This window comes from Eleginops maclovinus, chromosome 18 (genome assembly GCF_036324505.1).
Source record: "Eleginops maclovinus isolate JMC-PN-2008 ecotype Puerto Natales chromosome 18, JC_Emac_rtc_rv5, whole genome shotgun sequence".
NCBI lineage: Eukaryota > Metazoa > Chordata > Actinopteri > Perciformes > Eleginopidae > Eleginops > Eleginops maclovinus.
The window spans coordinates 7,630,621-7,644,727 of record NC_086366.1 but is presented as its reverse complement, the minus strand read 5'-3'; the positions used below and the strand labels follow the sequence as shown (position 1 = coordinate 7,644,727).

Here is a 14,107-nt window from a genome sequence, read left to right as displayed (position 1 = left end):
TTTTGCCGCTGCTTTTATTTGAACTGTTCTTATCTAACATTGCACTGTAACTTTTATTCATGTATTTTATACCTTTATTTTATTATCTTTGCTTTTTAGTGACTGTTTATAAATGCCATTTTATAATGTGCTTCTGCTGCACTATCTTAATGCTCTTAATGTCTTTTATTTTTGTAAAGCACTTTGAATTGCCTTGTGTTGAACGGTGTATAAATAAACCTGCCTTGCCTTATTAAAAGCCAATGCACCTACTGGAGTCTTGTTTTTATAGATATATTTTTTGTATATTCATGATAGAATCCACTTATTGTAAGTCGCTTTGGATAAAAACAGCAGCTTAATGAAACTTCATCAAAATAAAGACTTTGCTTTTCCAGTTTGCAGTCATTATGAAAATCTATAAAAAGACGCCCTGATTCTTATTTTTACGTTTGAACTCAGTGGTGGTGGGTCTCAAATGGTGGGAATATCCCCAAGAAAACAAGCAGATTTGTTATCCAGTCAAGTATTCTTGCCTTGTTTCAAAGTGGAGCCTCAGCTTTGACAAAATAACTGTGCACCTCCCAGTTTGTCTGAGCCCTTGGACTTTGAAGAGAGCTCAAGTTGCAGACCAGCAAAGAGGGCGAACCAAAGACTCCTGTGTTCCTATGAGGGTTACTGTAATAGCAATTAGCCTTGGGAATGCTACCTGAACAAACAAGGTGAGGCAAAGAAAGTGAAGTTTTCTAAATGTTTGACTTCTACTGTGGGCTCCCACTTGACAACAATCCGTCAGAAGGACTTGTTTAGCGGGGCTCCGACCTATTCAAAAAAATAGGTATTCTGACTATTTTCGTTTTCATTCTGGAAAACCAAACTCCCTTAAATGTGAGCAAACCCATTTTTTGTGCAGACAAAAATGTCACTTGGGAAACAAAACAAGTTATTCTCAACATTTAAGCATTTTACGTTTTAGTCATCTACATTTTCAGGATACCTTTAACACTTTACAAACCTCCAACCAATCACAGTCAGAACAGCTCATACTGCAAAGCCTTTCACTGCTCAGCAACACTTCACCCCAATTGTTTCTATTCAAGGATGGAGAGAAAGGGTATTTGTACAAAGGAAAATTGGTTTCAATAAACTACCAGTTTGACTTAAACAACTATGGATATTATAGTCCTCGACTGAGTCAAGCTTGTGATGTACATGTGGGTTTCTTTCTTGTTTTCTAAAGTCAATAACCCCAATTTACTTGCCCTTACTTTTGCATTGAATCTTTGCTGCATGTTGCACATGGAAATCATATACTTTTCTTTCATATAAAAAGATACTACAGCAAACGCTTCTTACAGAAGAGTGCCAGCTCTTGTTGGAAGTTCATTATCCTAACTGTGGCAAGGCACAGAAGATTAGTGCATGTGTGTGTTTGTTTGCAAGTGAGAGAGAGAGCGAGCGAGCCAGAGAGAGCTGGACCTCACTGCTAGAGGGAGGCCAAAAATAACAGGTCATTTAGAACAAGTCAGACTTGCACTCCCCTCTGGTTAATGCTGGACCACTTCGACATATTTCATGATGTTTCTTTTGTACTCTGAAGCCAGAGAATATCATAAAGGATATTGGATTTATTGTTAGTTGGGTGTGTTTCTCGCAGCTATTCAAGGAATTGGTACGCTGTGGCAGTTATACAAGCCGGGAAAGCAGAATATCGAGGACACAGAATCAATATTAGACTAAAATGGACAATAGGGTCAGCTACGGTCTACACGGTGCAACTAAAACACGTGTAATCATCAACAACTACTCTATTCAGCAGAAACATGTATCTTATTTCAAAGCAGGGCTGAACCATTTTTATTTTTTAAATAAGCGATTGTTGCGAGAGATATTACCAATGCTTTATGATTGTCTCAAGACTGAAAACACATCTGCAGCAACACAAGAGTGCACTTTATTCAGAATGAATTTTGACACAAATGCTGTCTTTGATATAGTGTATAGTGCACCTCCTGCAAATTTGGACTAGTCCGTATGCACTAGATACAATTTTGATTTATTGTTCAGCCCAACTTAAAAGCTAGATAAAGAAGAAAGAGTCTAAAACCTTTATCTTCACAACTGTGTGCACGAGTTGGTAACCAGTACGCGTCTCACTCCTATGAACGCAGCATTATATTCCTCCCTATTCTGACCTATTATATCAGGCTCTATTCTACATTTACTCTTCTAAAATAACAATAATGATATTCAAGGCTTTTTTCAAACAAGCCTGAGTCTTTTCATCTGGGCCGTACATTAGTTAAACATCACGCATTTTCTGAAATCCCCCAGCTGAAAATGGAGCAATGAATGTCAAGAGTGATGATTATTATTTCATGCGTCATACAATCTGAGTTTCAATGTCAAGATCTGAAAAAATGTTCATAGTGCTGGCTGCCTTCGGGACAGGAGCCCCACTTACTATGCAGACGGCATATAAAATATTGTACTGTACGAGCCTAAACAAGTTAGTCAGTACTATTCAGCACACTCCAGCACAAAGCCATGCAATCCATTTATAGATGTTGTAAAAAAGTAATAAAAAACAACCAGCCTAGACACTTTTAGTCGCAACATGTCCTGCCTGGGTTAGTCGTCTATTAAAAGCAAACAGTTTCTAATCTCTTTAAAAGCAGTTATTGGCATGCCGAGAGGATACAAATTAAATGTCATCTTAACTTAAGAGCTTTACCAAGAACAAATAAGTGTAAGCTGTTTTTACTGGAGGTGCAGCAGCACTGACAGATGGGGAAGTGTTAAAACAGCCAAGAAGGATGTAAGGGTAAGAGACAATATACCAAATGGATGTTCTCCAAAAGGCCAAATGTTTTTTAGTGACTACAGTAAACTAAAAAACTAAATAATATAAGATGTTATAAGTGATCCCATGATCTGACGCCATGCAATCTTTCATGGAATATGAAAACACCTGGAACAGCCACGCAACAAGCCTTCAACTTCCACAGAAAAATTAATTGTGTCATGAATTATGCAAGTAAGTGCATACAGTGTGCATATGGAAAAAGGTCCACCTGCAGACTCTGTAGTTTTACGTGCATTGTGCAAATACACGCTATTTTGTAATAAACTGAGGCTGTGGGAATCAATGTATGTATTCGTAAAAAGGGGGATCCAGGCTTTTTATAGAATACAAACATCATGGGCGTGTCCAATGTATTCGGATGCACATGAGACCACCAGTTAACAGGGGGTAAGTGCTGAGCTTACAGGCTTTTGATAGGTAAAACATATTAGTTGAAGGTAGTACACAACAGCCCTTATATGATAAAAGTGAGGACGCCAAAAGATGCAACCATTATAAAGAGAAGAAATAAATATGTCAATCTGAATTACTTCTGATTGGCATTAGCTTTTTAGACAGTTGTAGGCACGTCAGAGGAATGGTAGAGACTCGTAATCACATTTTCTTTCTGAACATATGGAAATAAAGTGCAAAAATGTTCTGAAATGCTAGAACTGTCTACTAATGATGCTATACAACCGAACGACAGGTAAATAAACACCACACATACCGTTACACACACACACACACACACACACACACACACACACACACACACACACACACACACACACACACACACACACACACACACACACACACACACACACACACACACACACACACACACACACACACACACACACACACACACACACACTCACCTGTCTGCTTCCACTTTTCTTTGATTTCAGGTCGTTTTACGGGACACGGTGAAGTTTTTCTCTCTCTCTCTCTCCGTTCAAAATGCCACCACACCCGAGAGTCAAACGGGGACAACCCGTGTGAAAGGTACGGTGTGAGAGGTGGGTGGTCGGTAGCGGTAAATGCTGACAGAGCCGAAGTTTTGCACCGAAAAACAAAAGGAGAAAACCCGGACGGTGTCAATGGCAACGGTGGAACGTTGGCCAAATTAAGTCCCGTTTCATAATGTCAGTTACTCCGTCCTCTGTGTGTGTTTTGGTTCGCTTTTAAAATGAAACCTACGCGTTATCTGTGGGAGCAGAGATACATTCACCCGCAATTCAATGTACTGACTGGTGGGAGGAGTGTATTTCGGTCTTTTTATCTCCAGTCCTCCTGTGCAGTGAGCGTCACGGTCCGGGCTGACTTTACTCCCGGTCTGTGCGTTCAGGGCGCATCGAAAGTTAAAAAAGCTATACTTTAAAACCGTTAACACCGTTTTAACAAACTGTGATAACCCAGATTTTGATGAGTTGCACTTTCTTTAAGGTTTCAGACGTCATTTTTCATGATTCAGTTTAAAATTGGAGGAAAAATGGCACTCAACAACCATTGGTTTTCTCCATCCCACTCGACAGAACATGTAAAGGCTGAAATTCCGATGTTACCTGAACGCAACAACGTGCAGATTTACTAAAAAGGCTTTTTATTTTAAAAATCAATCAGTTCCTTTGTTTTTTTAACAACATACCTTAAACACGTTGATGATAATGCAGTTTAATGGAGAAGAAGCAGTTTAGCTTGTTGACACATGACAAAGATTAAAGGTCATGAGCAGCCATGTCTGCTTGGAAGGTGAGTTATGCTATACACACAGACCATGTTTATTCCCATCAAACCAATGTTTTTATATCTGAATTTGTCTGTCTGATGTGTCATGTGAATTGCATGTTTTATATCCTTATTTTCTTTAATGGTTATCCACATTACCAAATAATGACTCTTCCAAAATTCTCATTTTCTACCAGGCAAACAAACAAAACAAATAATCAAATCACCAAAAAGGTCACAGCCCCTCCAGACCACAGGAGTGTTTTCCAGGTTCAGACATTGTCACCTTCAATCATATTGACACATATTGTATTAGATAACTAATTAAACAAAACATATTGAATTGTTGTCACGAGAACACCATCTGCAGTCATAATCAGAGACAGCATGTTATGTCAGGAGAGTGTCCTAATTAACCAAAGAGACACATGTGACACATGAAGTATTTACCCTAATTTGACTTGTCAGCTGCATTAAATAGTAGTGGTGGATGTTTTAAATGAATGTTCACCCGTATAGGGAAACGGTTTTCTAGAAATGAATGAAATCTAATTTGTTTTGTTTTGATATCACTACTGATAAAAGCAACATTAAGCACAATGTAAAATGTTGAACACATAAAGAAACACAACGACGGCTTAAATACATTTGAATCCCTTGTTAAGTTGGCTATACTTTTTAGTAGATGGAGTGTTTTCCATCATTATTCAAAGTATTCCATGAGCCATTGTTTTTCCCTCGCAGATTAGTCTATAACTATTTACTGTACGTTATTTAATACAATCCTGTTGTCCACAGACGCATTTCAGTATTAATTGTACCAAAGCCAATAAATACTGGGGGGTGGTCAGCCCTTTTCAGATCACTTGTATTTAAGTGGTTGGCCTGAACTATCTCTATGTGAGGTCTAGGAGGAGTTTTAGTTAAACAGAGATCATATCTATCACCAAGGAAACAGTGAGTGCAGTGATATATTAGCATCATATGAAGAAAAACAAGAGTTGGTGCATGTTAATGTGCATCTGTGTCTTTCCTCAGATGGATTGCATAATAATATATTCAAATGCAACAGCACTTTAACCACCAATTCACTCTTAGCATTTAACATTACTTCAAAGGGAATCGTTTGTGTGAGATAATATCACCACCTTCACATTCATGCAGACACACACCTTGTTATTGCCCCTTAAGAGCATGTTTACAGGTGGGAAAGCAAGGGAAATGTTCCTCTCGGGAAGACTTCTTTTCGCGTATCGTTTTTTGATGTAGCAGCACAGGATTCTCTGCTCATATCTAAACAGATCCAGCTGCTACGCTCTGTTATGATCTCCACCCATTATAAAATGCCAAACAGAATCCACAGGCAGGGGAGGAAGGAGGGTAGGGTGGCAGGTAGGGGTCTCCTCTGCAGGTGGTGTGTTTGTGACTGCACTGTCTGAAGGTCACAGAATGTGAGAGAGGGGGAGAAAGACGAAATAACGAGAGTACCAATGCAGATACTTGTAGATTGTATCATCTTAATGCCAATCCAACAGCTTGTTATGTCTTTGAAGGTCTGCTGGAATTTCACAGCAAGGTGGAATTTATTCAGAGGCCTCACTGTATTCAAGATGGAACTGAAACAGCATTGAATCATAAATATCTTTGAAGAGAAGTGGTATTAAACATATCACTTTGATCCGAACACTTTATTAAATGGCAAATATCACAAAGGTAGATACCAGACTTAAATGAGGACAACACATTGCGTCCCAAATGAAATGACCTCGAATATTTAACTTTCTGTTTCCTTTAATCTGCCACAATGGAGTTATACAAACAGAGACATTGTGCCAGTCGGATCCTATGAGAAAGTGAAAGTTACTGTGACTAGTACTCCTCTTGTTGACCACATACAAATGCTTTCTCTGGTGAAATAGGTTTAGTTCATTTGGTTGCTTTGCTCCCCATCTAGTGGGTGTTTGACCACAATGCAAGGCAGCAATAACTGCAGCTGGCAGATTATTGAAATGAGTTCTATGTGTTTAGTTCTGTGAAAACATTATTCATTTTTGCATTTTTCCTCAAGCACATATAAAAAACAAAAGTCCAAATGACATTTGAAAAAGAAATTTGATTAAAAGAAAGATACAAACCTCAAAATACTCCTTTAACGTCGATGTCTTTGGAGGAGGCTCTCTAACTTTTCCCACCAGGGGGCATTATCGGTCAGTATTAAACCATTTGAAAGATGAATGTGTGCTGCATTGTCATAAATTCCAAAGTTAACTTTTTGTTGCTCTATTTGTTATAACTAACATAAAAGTCTTACAATAGTTTTGCTGAAACAGTCACGTTTGTTTTTTCTTCAAAACACATTTTAAACATGTTGTTAAAATGGCAAGGATAAAAATATAAAGATCTGCAAAAAACAGCAATTAATGTAAAATGTTCTAATCAATTTCAAACCAGAAGTGTTCATATGTTATGACGTCTAAATCTTTTGTCAAAAAACTTGATCAAGATCTGTTCAGCGACAGGACAAAGCTGGTTTTAATGATTCACCTTTTTTTGACATTATTCTTCTGAAAATGGACTTTGCAATATTGTTCCCAGGGGATAAGTAATTTCACTCTTTTTGGTGTAGTAGTATTTATGCCCTACAAAGTGAAACTCCTTAAAGAAGCAGTTGTTTAATACAGTTAAATCACAGTTCATGTCTTTTAAATCCGGTGGGTTTCGATTGACAAAGCACATTACAAACTCCATAGGATCCCAGACTTCAAACTTCAGAAAGTTACATCACGCAGCAGACTGAAACATTTCTCAGGTCTTGCGTCATGGTCTTCCTGCGACTGCGCTCTGCTTCCTTCAGTGCTGTCTTTGTGTCCAACATTTTCCCTCCTGGTCAAAGCAGCCTGTGACAGAAAGGCATAATTACAACCACCGAGACAGAAGTATATATCATATATAACACATTTTATCTTTAACACAGTGTCAAAACTTTAGTTTTTTGGAAACTTTGAATGATAACAAAACTTTTATAAGAGATTACTTCAAACTGTGTTTGATGCACTTGGGGAGAGTCTACCATTGGAAACAGTTAACAACAATATCAGAGCCCATCTGGAAAGCATATTAGAGAGGAAACCGAACACTGAACCTTCTGGAAGTGATATGCAGGTACAGAGGGGTGTTTAGAAACCCCCTGTCTCTACAGGCGGCAAAATCCTGTTAGTCAATCGGTTTGATGGACCAACACAGATGTCCCCTGTTTGTTCACATCCCCCACATACGGACAGTAGCTACTTAAACCATGATGCAACTGCTTGAACATCTGTTTGAATTTTAATGTGGTTTCATACATTCTACACAAAACCTTAAACTTTAAAAAACAACAAAGATGTATATAAATAATATCATTCTGTAGTATATCTGCTGTCAACCAAATGCCTTGTTTATTATTTAAATGCAAGTGAATAGACTAGAAATTAATTTTAAAAAACTGACAAGATAAACCTTATCGATATATTCTTTTTTAGCAACACTAAGAGAGACACGACTGGTTGCAATCCACCAAGTCTGAGTGCTTACACAGTAAGTGCTGAGGTCAGTGTAATGGCTTCCAGATGTTAAATTGACTCCTGTCCTCAAATAACCCTTTCTTAGATGCAGTTGAGTTGCTCCACCCTCTGTGGTCTGCTTTTGAATCATATAATGTCTTTAAAAAAGCAAACATGCACATGCGTGGTTCATGGCATACGACAGTTATTCACAGCAAACTTCTTCCTATCTTGATTGATTGTGAAATATTGCATCGGATGTTTTACTTATATATGTTGAATCCTTTCCCTCAGTTTTTAAATTGTTTGCATGTGGTGGTTAGGAAGAGTACTGAAAGTTTCTATACGCTCACACAGTCACGTCCACACACACAGGATGTATTCAGTCAGTGTACAGGAGGTACTTTCAGTGGATTAATGTAAAGATGCAACACAAACCTCATCCTGGACGACCCTTTCAGCCTTCCTTAAAGCAAAGGAAGGCTGAAAGATAATTAAATTGGGCATTATTTTGCAAGACCACCAATGTGCACCATTGTTACATGAACTTTTTCTGTATGATAATGTAGAACCTTGTTTTAGATTATGTGAATGACACATTTAATGTAGTATACAAATATTTTCTTTACGGTTGTGAGCCTCATTTTCTTCCCTTTCTTTATGAATTGGATCTTCCAGGCCTTTGCCCCTCAAGGAATTCAAATAAAGGAATACTTTTTAAATGGAAATTGTGTGTATTAGGAGATTCGACCAGACTTGCTTGACCCAGAAGTTACCCTCTTTTCAGGCTGAGGAATTTAAGTGTCAACTGTTGCATCTAGGTGCTTCTTCAGAATAACAAGCACCCCCTGAGGGGAGGAAGAGGGCTTCAATTCTGTGTCAAACCTTTCAAAGGAGAAATTGTTAGCTGAGTCCCTAGACTGCAATTATTGTATTATTTTAATATTTCCTAGAGAGAGGTGGTGTTAGCCTTTGGGTAGCCTTTTTCCCTTTGAAATGTTCACAGAGATTTCCGGATGCCTGCCTCAACAAGTCACTGGAAGAATGGAAGCCACTCATCAGATGGCATGTCAGGGCAATTTGCAGGGGCTGTAAAAGAGGAGGAGTTTGTGGGATTAGGTGATAGATGGAATTCCTGCAGTTGGAAACAGACACCATGATCAATATGGGTAGTGTGAATTTCAGAGTGATTACCTATCTTTCTTTACCTGTCTTTCTATGTAATGTGGCAAAGTATCTTTGATTTCCGTGGATAAATAACAGATTATACACAGAAATGTTCAAACTAATGTTGTGTAAATCTATCTTTAAATCTGTTGTATAATTTATAAGTTATTCAATTGTATTATTGTTTTTGCAGGTGTCTTTGATTTCTGTAGATTCTTGACACAGATTACACAAGGAGAAAAGTCACTTTATAACTAAGATTATGTAAATTACATCAATCTGATTTGTTAGACAGTTAAACACAAGATTTTACAACTTATTTACTAACATAATGTTCTTGCATAATTCAAAAAAACACATTCTGCTCTTCACACCGCAGTTTTTACGTTTCTACTTAAGACCCCTGTCCTTCCACCGCTGTGCTCCAGCAGCTGAGCTCGACAGACGTGGCACTGTGGGGGTGGGGGCAGGGCTGGAGATCCTCAGTGAAGCAGGAAAAAGACTACTAAGACTAGAGGTTTTAAAAGGTATTGTCATTCCCATCTTAAATGAGACATATGTGTAACAATGTTAACAAAAATATGGTTAATACTTTTCTTCCTGTAAACATTTCTTTCATATGTCTTGCCTGCTGAGATTGCTATAGAGTTATGCAACATAAAAGGATTAAGCTCTCACATTTAAAACAACTGCAAAACGTTTTTTCATGCTACATATTACCATGAATCAGAAGAATCATTTAGATTAAAAACACATGTTTTATATGTGATGAAACCCATGTTAGAGATTGAGTCAGCAAGCAGCGTTAGAGGCTAAATGCTAAGGAGTTTTTCTGTTCTGACCCAGAATCAGATGTTCTTTGTGTTTGTGTCTGAAGTCACAGCAAGAGAAGTTTGCAAGCTGAACCCAGATCAGCGCTGTGGAGTTCATTTCAGGCGACCCCTCTCACTACAGCCTGCAGTTTCAAGTGGGACGTCCCAGCTCCCAGCTTCCTAAGGAAAGACATACACCCTCTTTTGCCCATTCCCACTTCTAGAAAGTTCTTTCTCTGGTTATAAAAAGCAGGAGAGATTGTTACGGTCACATTATACCCAGGACACGAGTCAGAAGGGAAGAGAACCCCTGTGAATCTGTGCCAGGTAAGGATTAGAAGATAACCATCTCTATTTCAAGGAAGGAATGCAGAGGGTGAATGGAGTGATTTGTTTTCTAGTTACAGTGCAGCATTTTTCAAATGTAACCCTCAAACGTTCAAACCGTTATTCACTCTCTAGATGACCTGCACACAGAATTGTATATTTTATCTGCATTGCATTGTTGCCATATAGTACAATATATCCCAGCATGAGGATAGTAAGTGTTCTGACTCTTGCATGTGACTTTATCCAGACTATATAAATGCAAATGAGGAAAAGTACTCTGTATGCACCCAAAGTGATTTTTTTATACTGTAATTCATCACTTTTTAAGTCAAATCTGCCTGTTTGTGTCACAGCTGACTGGATGAACGTTTTTTTTTCTGGGTCACAGAGGAATGAAAAACATTAACGTGTCTGATTGTTAATTATTACTAACTTGCATAATAAATTAAAAGGAAAAACATCAAAGGATATGTCTCTATCAGAGCCTGTATAATAATTCTGCCTGCTTTATGGAGATTGTTACATACACCTCTTGTCTTTCAGAATGAAAATGGCAGTCATGAAAACATCTAAAGGTATCCGAATATGATGCAAAGTATCACAAATATGCAAATATAGAGATGAAGATAACATATCTCTGCACTCAGAATGGTGGATAAGGCTCAGAAACAAGAAGCTGATGCAGGATGATAATTACAGTCCTATAAATCTGGTCCTTTGTTTGAAAAACTTATGGGATGAGTTACTGTAGATGTAACCTGCAGGCACTTTTTTAAAGGCAAAATGGCTGAGGGTGCTGCTATAGAGAACATGTCAAAGTGGAAAAGAGGTTATGAAAGTCATCAAAGTGCAGACATGCAGCGGTTTGCATAGATGTAGAGAACAAAGAGGCATCATATTCCAGTGTCTGCACACAGCTTCACTCTGAAAGGGCGTGGTACCAGATATACAGCTTACCCTCAGTTGTTGCTGACGTGGCGAGGACCATGTTGGCCTGGAAATGGAAGAGTTCCAATCTTCTGTGTGGGCTGAGCCAGCCCTGCCCTTTCCACGATCTGCCCACATCTCAAATATAGGCTACGTCATGGCATTCAGATTTTCTCAAAACATCTCAATTCTGTTTAATCATTCGTTCCACAAACTCCATCTGGGGAAACATTCTGATGTGTGCCCTCTATCTCAAACATACACATTTATTAGATTTAACAAAACAAAGTCAGGTTAAAAGATTTTAACCCTAGTTGTGTCTTCTGTTTTATTTTTCACAGGCTGTTATAGCTGCTTTTGGAGACAGACAGGATGTGGATGACAAGCATCGTAACTCTTTGTCTGCTGGCCCTCGCGGCCTCTGCAGAGGAAAAGAAGCTGAGCAGCCATGCCACCACGCTGGCTGATAAAAGTGCCAACCTGGCATTCAGGTCTGAAATCAACTCTTAGCTTCACTTTTGACTATCCATTTATTGGTATATTTTTCTGGTTAGCAACAAAGACAAATAATCTCTTTTTCTGATTTCCATTCAGCCTCTACCACAACATGGTAAAGGAGAAAGGCGCAGAGAACATCCTCATCTCTCCTGTGGTCGTGGCCTCCTCCCTGGGGATGGTGGCTCTTGGTGCCAAGTCTTCCACTGCCTCCCAGGTCAAAAGCGTCCTCAGTGCTGACAATCTGAAGGATGAGCATCTGCATGCAGGCCTGTCCGAACTGCTCTCTGACGTAAGAACAATATCAAATCCTTTATATGAGACTTTATTTCTTTACAAAACTCAAAGGACACCCTCAATGCTTTTTATTTATTGCTCTTTTGTCACTTTTTTTTGTTGCACTTTTTCAGGTGACCGATGCCAAGACACGCAACACTACCTGGAAGATCAACAACCGCCTGTACGGTCCCAGCTCTGTCTCATTTGCTGATGATTTTGTGAAAAACAGCAAGAAGCACTACAACTACGACCATTCAAAAATAAACCTGAGAGACAAGAGGAGTGCAGTGAACTCCATCAATGAGTGGGCGGCAAAGTCCACAGATGGGAAGCTGTCTGAGATCACCAAGGAGGTGCCGAACCCAGATGGAGCCAGTATTGTCAACGCTATGTATTTCAAGCGTGAGTATAAATATGACTCTTTTTTTTCAAATACATGATCCTTACCTGATGTCTGAGGTTTGTGCAGATTAGTAACTGAGTTTGTTTTATCCCACAGCTCACTGGTTTGAGACATTCAATGATAAAATGGTGGACACGCGTGCATTCCTGGTCACCCGATCATTCACCATCGGAGTTCCTATGATGCATCGTACAGGTGAGTTTCTACATTGTCCCTATACTTCAGACCCTAACCCATTGTGTCCTTTACACTGATTCTGCCAACAGCAATGCAAGCAAGACAAGATATCTTATTGGTGTGCTCTCTGCAGGTCTGTATGACTTCCACGAGGACAAGGAGAACCGTATGTTTGTGCTGAACATGCCTCTGGGCCAGAAGCAGGCCTCTCTGATCCTCATCATGCCCTACCATCTGGAGCCCCTGGAACGCCTGGAGAAACTCCTGACCAGAAAGCAGGTGGACACCTGGATCAGCAAGTTGGAAACTAGGGCTGTGGCCATTTCCCTGCCCAAAATTGCAATGGAAGTCAGCCATAATCTGCAGGTAGGTGTCGGAAATGTAAGGGTTGTGAGAAGATAATCTAAGTATCAACCAGAAGCCCTTTGAATTAAAATATTTCTTTCTTCTCTAGAAAAATCTGGCTGACCTTGGCCTGACTGAGGTCGTGGACAAAGCCAAGGCTGACCTGTCCAACATCTCCGGAAAGAAAGATCTGTACCTGTCCAACGTCTTCCACGCGTCAGCCATGGAGCTGGACGTAAAAGGAAACCCGTTTGACACCAGCATCTACGGCTCCGAAAAGCTGAGGAACCCCCAACTTTTCTACGTAGATCACCCCTTTATTTTCCTTGTGAAGGACAACAAGAGCAACTCCATCCTGTACATTGGCAGGGTGGTTAGACCTAAAGGTGACGCGTTGCGCGACGAGCTGTAATATTATTGGGAATTGGGGCGGGTAGTTCTGTTATTTCGCAAATGATGGCAGGAAACGGTGTATATTTCTGGTATGACTGTTACCTCATGAGCACATTCCAGTTGGCAATCTGTGGACTTAGTTCCTCAGCTCACTGTTTTTATACAAGCTCAACTTTTCCAGGGAACAATTTATCAAACCCAACACATTAGGTTTCAACCTTTAGCCCCCCTACATTAAAAGATCTTCTCAATACCAATGATTGGCCTTAATCTTTATGAACAGACACTAGACAACAAGCTTCTACTGAGTATGTTTTCTTCCCAGCCTGTAAGTAGGATACAGATCCCCTTCACATGTTTGGTTATTTATTTTGCCTTGTTCATGTTCACTTGCCAACCATACTGTGTCATGTTGTTGCTGTTGGTATTTTCAACATAAAAAGCTGTTGGAATTGTGTGATTTTGTCATAATGTGATTTTTTTTCAATAAAAAACGAAAAAGAGCTTGTGTTTGTTTTTTGTTTGTTTTTACAAGTTATGTCTGAATACCATCCCAACATTTGATACAGTCTTCTGGAGGTTTAAGCAGTGGAATGTGAGCTTGCAGATAACATTTGAAAGGTAAACAATCTTTCCAGTCCACTGGAGGACGAACAAATCCTCCAGGTCGGGAATGTTG

General features: G+C 39.3%; 2 protein-coding genes across 6 annotated transcripts in view; one reads left to right on the top strand and one right to left on the bottom strand.

The window, feature by feature from the left end:
• Positions 1-4,099, bottom strand: part of gdpd5b (glycerophosphodiester phosphodiesterase domain containing 5b) — a 46,687-nt gene extending 42,588 nt beyond the window's left edge. The window contains exon 1 of one of the 4 annotated variants that reach the window (XR_010167924.1): positions 3,709-4,098. The gene's annotated coding sequence lies outside the window, so the exon portion shown is untranslated. Of the gene's footprint in view, positions 1-3,708 lie in introns of all 4 variants that reach the window. The other 3 variants (XR_010167925.1, XM_063907307.1, XM_063907308.1) reach the window with 3 other exon arrangements.
• Positions 4,100-10,237: 6,138 nt separating this feature from the next.
• Positions 10,238-13,932, top strand: serpinh1b (serpin peptidase inhibitor, clade H (heat shock protein 47), member 1b). 2 transcript variants are annotated; one of them, XM_063907786.1, is made up of 8 exons: positions 10,292-10,406; positions 10,953-10,984; positions 11,678-11,827; positions 11,931-12,123; positions 12,242-12,512; positions 12,610-12,708; positions 12,824-13,056; positions 13,145-13,932. In XM_063907786.1, the coding sequence occupies exons 3-8, from the start codon at positions 11,709-11,711 to the stop codon at positions 13,445-13,447; spliced, it is 1,218 nt and encodes a 405-aa protein (XP_063763856.1). In that variant the 5' UTR covers positions 10,292-10,406; positions 10,953-10,984; positions 11,678-11,708; the 3' UTR covers positions 13,448-13,932. The 2 variants fall into 2 exon arrangements, with proteins under 2 accessions (XP_063763855.1, XP_063763856.1); XM_063907785.1 differs by lacking the exon at positions 10,953-10,984 and having other exon boundaries at positions 10,238-10,406.
• Positions 13,933-14,107: the final 175 nt, after the last annotated feature.

Bases quoted from the DNA above. Each gene is read 5' to 3' on its own strand.
- serpinh1b (XM_063907785.1), top strand. From the start codon at position 11,709: ATGTGGATGACAAGCATCGTAACTCTTTGTCTGCTGGCCCTCGCGGCC. The intron at 12,513-12,609 runs GTGAGTATAAAT...TTTATCCCACAG, and splicing joins CAACGCTATGTATTTCAAGC to CTCACTGGTTTGAGACATTC. The intron at 12,709-12,823 runs GTGAGTTTCTAC...TGCTCTCTGCAG, and splicing joins TCCTATGATGCATCGTACAG to GTCTGTATGACTTCCACGAG.